The sequence below is a fragment of the Acanthochromis polyacanthus genome, chromosome 1 (assembly GCF_021347895.1).
Source record: "Acanthochromis polyacanthus isolate Apoly-LR-REF ecotype Palm Island chromosome 1, KAUST_Apoly_ChrSc, whole genome shotgun sequence".
NCBI lineage: Eukaryota > Metazoa > Chordata > Actinopteri > Pomacentridae > Acanthochromis > Acanthochromis polyacanthus.
The window spans coordinates 11,622,875-11,635,115 of record NC_067113.1 but is presented as its reverse complement, the minus strand read 5'-3'; the positions used below and the strand labels follow the sequence as shown (position 1 = coordinate 11,635,115).

Sequence of the window (12,241 nt, the reverse complement as noted above, 5' to 3'; positions counted from 1 at the left end):
GCGAAATGGTTTTTCCCTCACTTTCGCAAGATGGGTTTAGGGTTATGGTTAGGGTTAGCATTAGGGTTAGGGTTAGTGTTAGGTCAAAGTTTGTTCATGGTGACGTTTCAGCTGAGACACAGGAGTGTCGATATTTACTCAACCGCTAGAGGTCGCTTAACTTCAAAACGTAACACATGACCTATGTGGTCGTTTTTTCAAGGAGGACAGTCTTATAAAAGTGGGAGTTTTCGCGGAAAACATGGAAATGTCTGGATGACATTGTGAGGGTAGTTTGTATTTTTTGTGAAATGACACCCAGTGCTTAAATCTACCATCATGGCTGATGCCCAGCTTTGCTATTTGCTGAAAGACCTCCTTTCTGTAATCAGGGCTCATGGTGTGAAATAAAGGCTGTGAAACAAGGCTGGAGCAGAGTGATAATGCTGCTGATAGTGTCACTCATGCTTCACCTCTCTCTCACTGTCTCTCTTGGCCTATAATCTCTGTTTTCCCCCGTAACCTCCTCTGGATTTCAAAGCCAAAAAATTGCCTTCAGTGGTCAGATCTATCAGATCCTATCTTTTTCCTCGCTGGCTTTAATGTAAGCAGATTCCCAATCAGCCAGGATGAATCCAATCAAGGGGAAGGGGGAGGCGCAACAATCTAGGGCACTTTTACCAATGACTGCTGCAGGCCAGGAGATTAGAGGACGGAGTGAGACGGCGAGGAAGGGGGGTTAGGAAGCCAGAGTTACTATGATGAAGAAGCAGCCTTTCATTCAGCGATGCAACACTAAATCACATACGCATTCATCAACTTCACCTCCATTTGTCTACTCCTCCCCTCCACCCCCACCTCCTCTTAGATACGGAAATGCAAATTTCCCTCCTCCTTCCCCATTCGCTTTAAAAAATATATTTCTACCATATGGACGCCAACTAGAATGGGAGGAGGCGCAGCGTTTCTTCAAATCAGCATGACTACTGGTTGATTTATCCTCAAACTTTCCTCCCTCCTTTCCTCTTTTCTGCCTTCCATCTCTTCATCCCTCCACCACCAACGCCCAGTGACGGCTCTCCTTCCTCTCTTCTTTCATTTCCAAAGCTTAACTTCATTGTCTCAAGCCCCTCTCTGCTTTCATCTTAAGACAAAGATTTATGTAAATCTTTGGGCCGGCGTTAATGCGGAGCGCCGTGTGAGAAATAGCATCCCTAAATCGTGGCATTGTTGTTGAAAATGACAAGGCAGGCCCGTTAATCCTACAATGCGATCATCCAAATGTGTCATAATGCTGTGTGTAGGCAGGCGAATCTGAATATCAAAAAGACGCTGCGCACCTCTTATACAGCGCCTTCAGGACTTCCACCGCTAACGCACTACTTCTTTCTCTGCCTCTTTTTAAAGAAGTCACCCTACTTGTCATTCCATTTGCATTCAGAAAGAGGAGATATATATATATATATATATATATATATATATATATATATATATATATATATATAAATGAGATGCCACAGTCTGAAGTTGGTTGCAGAACAGAAATCCTCATCACATTTAGCTTGTTTTCTCAGACATACGAAGCTTTGATTCATTCAGATAATGACAAACTATCTGTGTAATCGTCTAAGTGTCTGTGATTGTGAGTCGAAATAAATCGATAGCTTCTGCTTTTGTCACTAAGATGTATTTATTTCAGAAACAGCAGCGTGAGGCTTTGTGTTGGAACAATACAGAGAAACAAAGAGGAACAAAGAGCTGCAGCAACACGGTGAGGAGTCACTGCATGTATAGAGCGTTTAGCTAACAATCAGGTAGCATGTATTCCTTTATTAAGGGTGGAGAGCAGCCTCCTCACTTCTCCTCTTGTTTGTGTGCCGCTTCTCTCAGATTTAGCCCAGTAAAAGTCTGATGAGGATTCATTTGCTGGGGGAAATTGACAGTGGAAGCGAGGCAGAGACCGAGGAGCCTGATAGCTGCTTTTTGGAAAGAACCATGAAACAGGCATGCCAATCAATTGGACAGGGACAAGGCTGGTGAATGATAATGTTAATAATTACCAGCCATGTCGAGGGACTCCTCCCTGATTGGCCGTGAAACCTCTCCCGTAATTAAACGTCTGTCCCCAGCCTCTCTGTCCGTCCATCTGAGACGTACCTCCTGACACCGTGACACCTCCTCGTCTGACCCCGTCTCTCCTCTCCTCTCCTCCTCAGCCCTCCACCACCCTCCTTCATTCCGCTGCCATCCAATCGGGGAGGAGCCCCGCGGGGGGATTTTGTCAGGGAGAATAGCGGCGTTGATCTTCAAGGCTTAAGACCCTACTGTACCTGTCAACAGTGTGGCTTTGGCGCTGACGACCAGCGGCTTAAGTCATTTGAAGTTGCTTTTTTTTAACGAAGAGGGGAGGAGGCGCAGCGAGCGCTGACAACCAGTCAGGGTCTTGAAATAATTCCATCCCTCTGAATAACCAGAGGTGTCTGTCTAACTTAATCCCCCCCAGACACACACACTTTTAGTTAGTTATAAAAGCAGGTTGCAGAACTGATAATGGCAGAGAGGCACAGAGAGGCACAGCCTGCTAGTCCGGCTGTAGTCCGGCTGTGGACCGACTCCAGGAGGAAAAACACTTTGTCAGATGAGAAATGACTGCAACTCAGTGTAATGTTTGTGGTGGCATAGTGTCGCCTGCAATGCAAAGAAAAATTAATTCAGTTATGTGTTTTGTTTAAAAATATCAGAAAATTGTGAAAATTGTCAATTACAGTTTCTTCAAGAGTGCAGTCATTTATTTTCTGAGAGAAGTGTGGAACCAGAACTGGAAATGTGGGATTAAAAAAACACATTTCATGGTTAATCAGTTATTGTGACTACAATTGGATCTGTCAGATGAATAATCACTTATTTCCAGTGATTATTTGATCAGTTACATATTATTTTTGTACATTTTGAACGTGTGACATTTGTTTGTGGACTGTTTTGCCTCCAATAAAAATCTGCCTTTTGAAAACAAATGACTTGATTTTTAAATCTCTTTCTTCAGCGAGGCTTCACTCCTTGCTTTTCTGAGTTTCTCCCCCTCTTATTGGGTCTCATTACTTCGCTTTCACTGTCTTTCTCTTGGCTGGGATAATCCCCCCCGTAGGGGACTTCAAAGTGCAGGCCGGCCAGGGAAAAGCCTTAATTACCCATTTGCCTTGAAACTCAAGCCAAATCACAACTCGCCCGGGTCTGTCCGACTCCGCACTCCTGCCTCCCTCGGACTAATTGTGGATCTGGATTTCTTTTTTTCCCTCCTCTGCTGTGGAAATGGAAAGATGGAATTAAATAAAAATAAAAGAGAAGATGTTGAAGCAGGTGATGAGAGAATGAATGACCTTATTTCAGGGTGCTGCTTTTCCATTCAGTGAGACGTTATCTGAGAGCCTGTGCTGCTATCATGTAGATTTTTATGCTTTCATTGTAAATGCTGTCATTCACAGTCATAGGAGTGTAGAGCTCTGTGAGATAAAAACAATAAATTATCTCCTCTTGTCTGTTTTGCGTTCCTTCAAATAGAAAAGCCACTCTTCAGCTGACCAGAGATTTCTTCTGTTTCTTTGAATCAGATTTAATTATCATAACTTGTCATTTATTCATTGCACTCTTTGAATACTATTGAGCCTCACTGATTGATGGCGAGGTTCAACATCTTAACAAGAAGCAGCAGAACACAACAACCTCTTGTGTGGCGCTCTTTTAGACAAGGGACGTCAATCAGGCCAGTGAATGGGAGAAAAGACGCTATTAGGGATGATAATTACGTTCACAGTGATTTAAATTAGCTGAACAGACCAAACGGTTCAAACTATTTTTATTGGATGTTGTAGGATTACTTAAAGATGCTAAAGGAGAAAGTAATGCTTTAAATCAACCATATCTTTGAGTACATTTGTAATAAACAGGATAATTAATAACTGTGATGTGCTGAGGTTTCACACTGGTCAGAAGTATTAAAGATGTATAGTCTAAGAGATATTTGCACTGAATATTTAAAGTTTAATTGTTGTATTTTATTGAAGAGGTTTTTTCTGGTTTAGAAAATCAGATAAAGAAGCTGAAGCTAAATCAGTGAAGCTCATAATTTAAATGACATACAGTTTTAATCATGAAGAGAAGGAGAGTAAAGTGTGATGAGATGAAGTTTACGTCCGTGAACTTGGTAAAAAATGTTTTCCTGCATGCTTTAATTGTGAAGGTTAATTATAGAAACCTCAGAGTAAACTAAAAGATTTGTGCTGTTTATGGTTAATATTCATTAACATGGTTTAAAAAATAAAAATGTAATCATGTATTTATTTAAAAAAGACTTACAGTGATTGTGTTCTGAACAGGATCAGTGTAGTGAGACCTCTGCCTCTCTGTTCTTTTCTGATGATTCTTTTCCAGTGTTTTCTGATTTACAGGGTGATAAACAGAGATATCTAAAAATCCCTCAGTAAAATAATTTCGCTTTAATACGTCAACCAAATGAAAGAAGAGTGTTGAAGCTGGCTTCATGCAGTGATTTATGTTCTGGAAGTTTATGCAAATGTGTATATTTTAATCAGATAATACATGACCTGCATATTTCTATAGCAAATTTCTGGGAACTTGTGATGATAAATTAACTGTCTTAATATCTGCTGTGGTTTCATGGTGATATTTTTCAGTTTACAGGCTGAGCCAACAGTAGGTTTACAGCTGCTTCACTGTTTGAGTCACGTTTTAGATCCAGCCTATCCAAAAAACAGTATTCCGTTTCCTTTATTCATGTTTTGGAAATGTTATTAAGATATTTCTTCCAATTTTGGATTTGATTTTTATGCTTTTGTTGTTTATTTGTTTGTTTGTTTTTACAGGGATCGTGAGCAATGACAAACAAATTAAATGTTGAGCAAATAAAGTGGAGACGAAAGCAGTACAGGAAGTGTGAAAATGACGAGCAGGTGAGCACACCATGGCAGCACCCCTAAAATAAAATGGTTTTAAAAAATGTAAAATGCACATCTACTGAGTTTAAGGCTACTGCTGGCCCATCCTGTATAGTTCCATTTTTTAAAAGTCCTGTTCAGCTTTATTAGTTTTTCTTATGGTGCGTTTTAAACTGTTAGATGTCCTCTGCAGCGGGGAGTCGTGCATCTCGGCTAACAGAACAGACTCTGAACAGAAGGATATTTTTTGGTTTTGGATTTAAGAAAAAAACTTTTAAAAAAAATTACTCTTTTAAAAAATTAATTTATGACTGAAATGGGTAAAAAAAGGAGAAGTAGACAGTGAGAGTGTGAATGCCATGTTTACTGTAGTCAACCAATGGCGTCCACCGGGTGCATGTCAGTGACATCATTGAGAACACAAGCTGCAGCCAATCAGAGTTAGTCATGTATTTAAATAAAGCGACATCACAAAAAGCATCACATCCCCGATCAGCCCCTCCCTCTGCATTCAAACATTATTACAATAGAAAAGTACATTTTCTCCACATCCCAGTGTTTTTATTTCTGCTTTTTACTACAAATGTGAGAAATCTGCAGGAACGTGGGATTGATGAGATGTTGATCAGAAAAACCTGATGGAGATCTGTTAGATGCACAAAGTCTGTGTGCTTTATCTGTTTCCTTCAGCGCGTCTTTCATTGGCGGATGCTCATATGTGGTTTTTTCTGGTCCATTCCAGCAGCAGGAAATGTGTTTTTAGTAAAAGTGTAGTCTATACGTTTTCTGAACTTTACTAAATTATTTAAGAGTGCATGTAAACGGCTCAAGGTTTCTGCTGTAATTGTGTTTTTCCGTGGTCCCATTCTGTCAAACCAGCTCAAAGAACAAAACGAGACAAACAAGCAGAGGATGGAGAATTGTAACAGCTTGTATTTGTGCTCTGTTCTCATGCCGAGAAATATCAACGGGGAGGCGTTTGCTTGAAAACTGGCATGGAGGTCACAAAGGTCGAACAGAAGAACCCCACACACACTCACACACACTCACACACACTCACACACACCTCCCCAAAGTCACTACCAGTGCCAGTTAGAAATCACAAACAAAAAAACCCAAATGAAAACAGCGTAGTCATAGAAAAACTATATACAACCAATGGAGTGGTAAACAAAACATCAGCTTGTGTTTGAGTCACTGAAAGGCTGTTTAACAACCTTTTTGATCCCATTCTGTACAACATGATTCATTACAACAGTACAAATTCATCTGCTTGTCCTGCACACTGAGAGGAAAAACAGATTGTGGCAGCCGGTAAGTTGAATTGGTCATTGGAATAAAGTCCCCCCCACCCCACAGCATCTAATAGAAGAGCAAGACGTCCTGAGGTACTCAGAGTACCCTATTCACAAAGGATGCACACAGCCTACAAGTTAAAAAAAAAAAAGAAGAAGAAGACAAGCTCCTTAGGAAAGACAGCAAGTGCCTACACATGTATTTCAAACCACCCATGAAGAATAATCCATTCCAGAAGAAGAAAAATAGATACAAGTCAGGATTTTCAGTGTTTTTCCTGAAAAGTAGAACCAAAGTTCCATCATTTCTGAGGAATAAAGCACCCGTCCACCCGCCCTACAGCCCAGCTCCACTACCAAATCCAAGTTTGTTACAGCTCACTCATTTTTTTTAATTCATTTATTATTTTTTTTAAATTTCATTACACCCAAGGCAGAAGAAAAGTTACTAAAACTTAAGACTTATACAGTTACAGTGACAAAAACAGTTTAAGAGACCCACAATTTAAATTGGACTGTAAAATAAAAAATAAAAAACAACCTTTTTTATATTTTTGTAAAATGCCCAGGCATTCTCCAATATTACAAATACTGGTATACTTTTACAGTAAACAAGAAAAATGTAATATATATTCATATATATTTATATATATACTAAAACCCCGTCACCAAAAAAAAAAAGGAAGAAAAAGGAAAAAAGAATGAAAACAATATACACATCGCCACTTCGGCATTCAGAGAAAGTTCAGAAGCAAACCTGTAAAAATAAAAATAAAATAAAAAATACTTGTTTAAAATACACATACACACAAATATTATTTTACCCTTGTACTTGTATCAATACTGTAAACTTATTTTAAGACAGAGTGCACTAAATTCTTTTTTTTTCCTGATTTTTTGCCAGTCTCTTCCTTGACATTTTGTTTGGCTTTTGTCTGTTCCTGAAATCTTCTGCTGAGGGACAGACTCTGGTCCGAGAGAGTGAGGAATTTATTATAGATCTATATATAGGTTTGTGCCTTTATATGTACATATGCATACATATATACACAAACAGACACATTGATATTGTGCTGGTTACTCCTAAACCAAAACTCAGCATTGTTTCATTTTTATCCTGTTAAATAATTCCGTCAAATTCCACATTAAAGTTATGCTTTTCGTTTTTAAATCTTGTTCAATTTGATGCTTCATAAAAAGTGTTTGAGACAATAAATAGGAAGATCATTATTCAAGGCACACTCATGTCAAATTGAATGGCAGTACAAAAACTGTCCCAGATCAATGAATTTATTTACTCGTTTTTATAGTGCCAGCATTGGGAAAGCCAAGCTAACAATCCTGGACACTTCAGCATCAGCAGATCCCAAGCTCCAGACCCTTCAGTAGGTTTCTGTCCAGCTCACCGTGTGTGTGCGTGTGTGCGTGTGTGCGTGTGTGTGTGTGTGTGTGTTGAAAGAAAAGAAATCATAAAGTGCAGGTCTGTTGTTTGTACGTCGACAGAATGGAAATTAGATCTAATTCTTTAAAAGTGCCGTCATGAAGGTGGAGAATGGGGAAATAAGAAAAGGGCATGGAGCAAACTGATGCTGCTTGTCTTCATAAAAGTTTCTTTTATTATTTCAACACACACCAATACATGTCCTCTTCTACACAAACGTGTCCCACAACTAACAATGAAACTTTGAAGAGCTCCAATTTCCTGAAGAGGCGACTTCATTAATGAGACATTTAAAGACTCACTGGAACATTACAGGTCAGATTCACTCCTCACGTCAATTCAGCAGATTTTATATATGTCCGCACAAAATGCATAGGGCTGTTGATTTTTATACTGTTTTTAACATTAAACTCTGAAAGGTAAATTATCTGCAGAAGTCTAATTAATGTGGGGGCAAATGCCAAGAATGCACAAACATTTAACTCTCGAAGCGCTGTTATTGGACACAGAGGTTTTAAAATACAAATGTCTGCTTTGCAGTGCGGATAGAGCTCGGACATTAGCCTGGTGAGAGGTGCTGCAGAGAATTCATAAACTGTCTCTAATGATGCCTTGGAAATGCTTTGAAAGTTAACTGCAAGAGTGCAGTTTCAGAAGAAATGGGTAAATAAGGGAAAGTAGTATAGTTTACCCTGAGATGTCCCTGTGCTCTCGCTCTCTCTCTCTCTCTCTCAATGCATCCTCATCATGGCTTCATGCTCACTTCCTCCCAATAAATAATATAGCCTCGATCATATGGCTTCATGCAAAATAAAACACATGGATGCATAAATGTGGTGAGGTGTGTGGAAAGTAGAAGAAACGGGATGGTTGTCGTAGCGTTGTCAGAGCGTGGTACTGGGTACCAGTCAGCAGCTGCCTTATCTAGAATCAGTTTCTTCTGGCTGGTTAGGATGTTCTCATGAGGAGACAGGGTTCAGGAACCTTGGGATCCTCTTTTGTTTTACATTTACTGTCAAATATGACACTCAGTGCTACATATCCAATTATATTGACATGTTTTAGAGTCAGTTCATGCTACAATGCCAAAGGATTGTTGTCCGCGTATCGTCGTCACACAAAATAGACTAAATCTAGCATTCTCAGTTAACGCCACTTTTAAATTGAAGATTGAATTCAGCATCTTTTCAAGAAATTACACATTAGCTTAATATACAATTTCCTACAAGCAGTGGCCAAAAAAAAGACTTAAAATGGACTTTGACCTCTAAAGAACTCTCAGGATATTATGTGGGTTTAAAAAAAATAGAAGAACGCAAAGTCAAAGTAAAACCAATTAAAAAAAGCCTAATCAAAGTGTACCTGCACATGCCAAAATACAAAATCGAATAAATACAGAAATTATTGCACAGTTAAAGGCTCCACATATTTTATAACTCAACTGACTGATTGTTTAAAAATTAATGCCAAATGAGGCAGTTTAGACAACTTCAGCTGATGTTAAGATCTCTGTTCACTATTTTCTCAGTTGGCAGTTTTTTTTTAATAAAAACACAAAATGATCCCAAAATTAATATTTTTTAATATTAAAAAAAGTATCCAGCTACCCCATTTTGTTCATTTTTTAAGTCAAAGTGTGGTGCAGAGAATGGAAACACAGAACTAGCTTCAGGCTCTCTCTGCTTGTTCAATTTTGACCTCACTGGTCATCAAATGTTCTCCGTGCCACTTTTTCATATGTTTCTCCAGAGTGCTGTACACGCTGAAGGGCATTTGGCAAATGTCACAGCGGTAGACCTCTTTACCGAGCTGGCCGTGTGTTTTCATGTGGCGTGTCAGCTTGGAGCTCTGGGCGCAGGCATAGTTGCAAAGCTCACACTTGTAGGGCCGCTCGCCGGTGTGGCTACGCCGGTGTACGGTCAGGTTGCTACAGTTCTTGAACACCTTGCCACAGTATTCGCAGGTGTCGCACCTCCTGCTGTCCTTGGAGCTAGGTCGACCCGGACCGGGACCTCCACCTAGATGAGGTGTGCTGCCCCCGCTGGCCGTCCCGCTGCGGCCGGACAAGCCGCCGTCCAGCAGGTCGCCTGGAGGCGTCGAGAACCGCAGGCTTCCGTTCTCTGATGAGTGCTCAGAGGAGGTGGCGAAGGGCGATTGTCTGGAGTCAGTGAAGCCTAAGAAAGGGTCTTTGATGAAGTGGCGTGACGCAGCATATCCCACCAACCACTGGGAGTACACGTTCTCAGAGGGGATGTGGGGCGCTGGGGGAATGTCCAAGTCCTTCTCAATCTTGATCCTCTTGTTGGAGGAGTTGGACAGGGTTGGGCTGGTTATAGGGGTGGGCTTACGGGGGAACAGGCCTGAGAAAGAATCACCGGAGCCACAGTTCCGGCCGTTAATGGTTGTCCTCTCTTCCTGCTGGTGGTGATCCATCTCCCCAGCCACTGAATCCTCATCTCCAGTGTCCCGCTGGCCGTCTGAGCCCCTCTTTGAGAAGGGCATCCTTTTTCGATTGTCAACTATCAAATTATTGTACTGCTGTATAGAATTGAGCCCCCCACCGTCCACCATCTTCTCAAGAGTAAGGGATGACTTCTCTTCTGAAGGAGGTTTGGAACCATTCTCCCTGTTCCGGTAGAACTCAGACTCCATGCTGAAGTTTGATTCTGGTCGACTCTCATTCTCAAGTTCTTCTTCTTCTTCCTCCTCCTCTTCCTCCTCATTTCCCTCCCCCTGGAAGTCTCCATCTCGATTTTTCATGCCTTCTCCGGTGACATCGCTGGTGCCTGGCTCTGGGGAGCTGGTGGTGGACAGACCATCATCTGAGCGCCCCGTCAGGGATCCAGCCTTGTGCATGTGGGTCTTCATGTGGCGCTTCAGCTTGCTTGCCTGGGAGCAGGCATGGTCACACAGCTGGCACTTGTATGGTTTTTCTCCAGTATGGCTGCGCCGATGCACCACCAAGTTGCTCTGAAACTTGAAAGTCTTACCGCAGAACTCACAGGACTTGACCTTGTTCTGTGTCTGGGGAGGGGTGGTGCTGTTTGGGGGCATCGGGGGTAAGGGAGGGGTGCTCAGAAAGGGTGATTTTGGCCCCGGTTGGAAGGGATTGGGGTTTAGTAGTCGATGCATAGGGTTGGGCCTGCTGGGTGACAGCGGTGGTGTGGTGCTGTTAGTGTTCCCTGCCAGCTCACGTAACCGCCTGGAGAAGTCCATGGACTGGGACTCCATGGCCATGGGTGTCAGCCGCATCACCCTCTCAAAGGCACTGGGGTGCTGGGAGATGAGCCCCATTTCTTCAGCGCTAAGGCGTTCCAGCCGATGGGGGTCCAGGTGATGGCGGGGAGGCGGACTGACAAACGGAGGGGTGTTGGGGAGACGGTTTTCAACAAAGCCTGGGGGGGGCTCCCTGAGCAGGGGCCCTGTCATCCTCAGGAGGTGGAAGGGGTTGTTGTCCCCCAGGAAGTTGGTGAGGGGGGACTGCGGGATGGAGTCGTTGCCCATGGGTGGAGGCATGGTAAGCCGAGGGGTGAGGGCTGTGCTGGAGGGGTTGGACTCCAGGTAAATGCGGATGCCGTGGGTATTCTGGGCATGCTGCAGCAGAAACCAGGCGCTGGGGAAGGGATGCTTACAGGTGGTACATATGTAGCTGGAGGGTTCATCCCTGCCACCTGCAAAACACAGAGAAATAACAGGATAAATACTCCAGCAGCTGGAACACACATCCCTGTTAGAGTCAGCTCAGTGAATGTGGCTTCTCATGATCATCATTAACAAAAGCTTTTTAAAGAACAGTTTACATGTAACGCGCAAACTTTTCATAAATGAAAGGTAAAGAGATGCAGTGTGAGTGTTTTATACTCTGCCTAATACACCCACTTCCATAGTTTCATCGTGATTTTGACAAGAGCATTTTCACACCAGACTAGCAAACAGAGTCCATGTTCTAAGAGGAGCTTAATCTCTCGTTACTGAGTGGATATCTCTGTAAAAAGTGCTGAGTTATTGAAGTGTGTGGTGTTGTATGTGTGTGTGTGTGTATCCAGGTTTGCTCATACAAACCATGATGGCAGACACGTATGTAGACGTGAATGCAGATTATAAACTTTTGTTGGTGAAAATTGGTTAAGCTAGACTGGTAAAGATCTGTTCTGAGCTAATTAGAATAAACAAATCTCAGTTCTCAACACTTTATAATATGAGGAAGAAAATATATATTTATTCTACTGATGCACACTATTGATCATCAGAAACAAGTCCATATTTCCTTAAAGTCCAAATCTGAGATTGTGGAGAAATCTTGTTGACACTGAGCTCGCTAACATATTTAGATATCCAGCATGTGCACACAGAGGCTGAACAACACCAACAAATCAGTCAGGTCTAAGAAACGAAGCAGAATCACAGAGAAACAGGAGAAACGACGCAAATTCTTCTTTTTTGGTCTGATTTTTTCTTTTTTTTTTCAGCACTAATCAATGCAGGTGGTTTATGTTCTAAACACCAAGATACTGTATGAGGAAAGGACAGAAACCAGACAGAGGAACGATCCACATCAAACACACAACAGTACA

At 41.8% G+C, this 12,241-nt stretch overlaps 1 protein-coding gene across 1 annotated transcript in view; it reads right to left on the bottom strand.

The window, feature by feature from the left end:
• Positions 1 to 5,277: 5,277 nt before the first annotated feature.
• Positions 5,278 to 12,241, bottom strand: part of bcl11ba (BCL11 transcription factor B a) — a 47,916-nt gene continuing 40,952 nt past the window's right edge. The window contains exon 3 of the mRNA XM_051939420.1: positions 5,278 to 11,338. Coding sequence (XP_051795380.1) covers positions 9,336 to 11,338 — 2,003 coding nt within the window. The 3' untranslated portion in view covers positions 5,278 to 9,335. The remainder of the gene's footprint in view (positions 11,339 to 12,241) is intronic.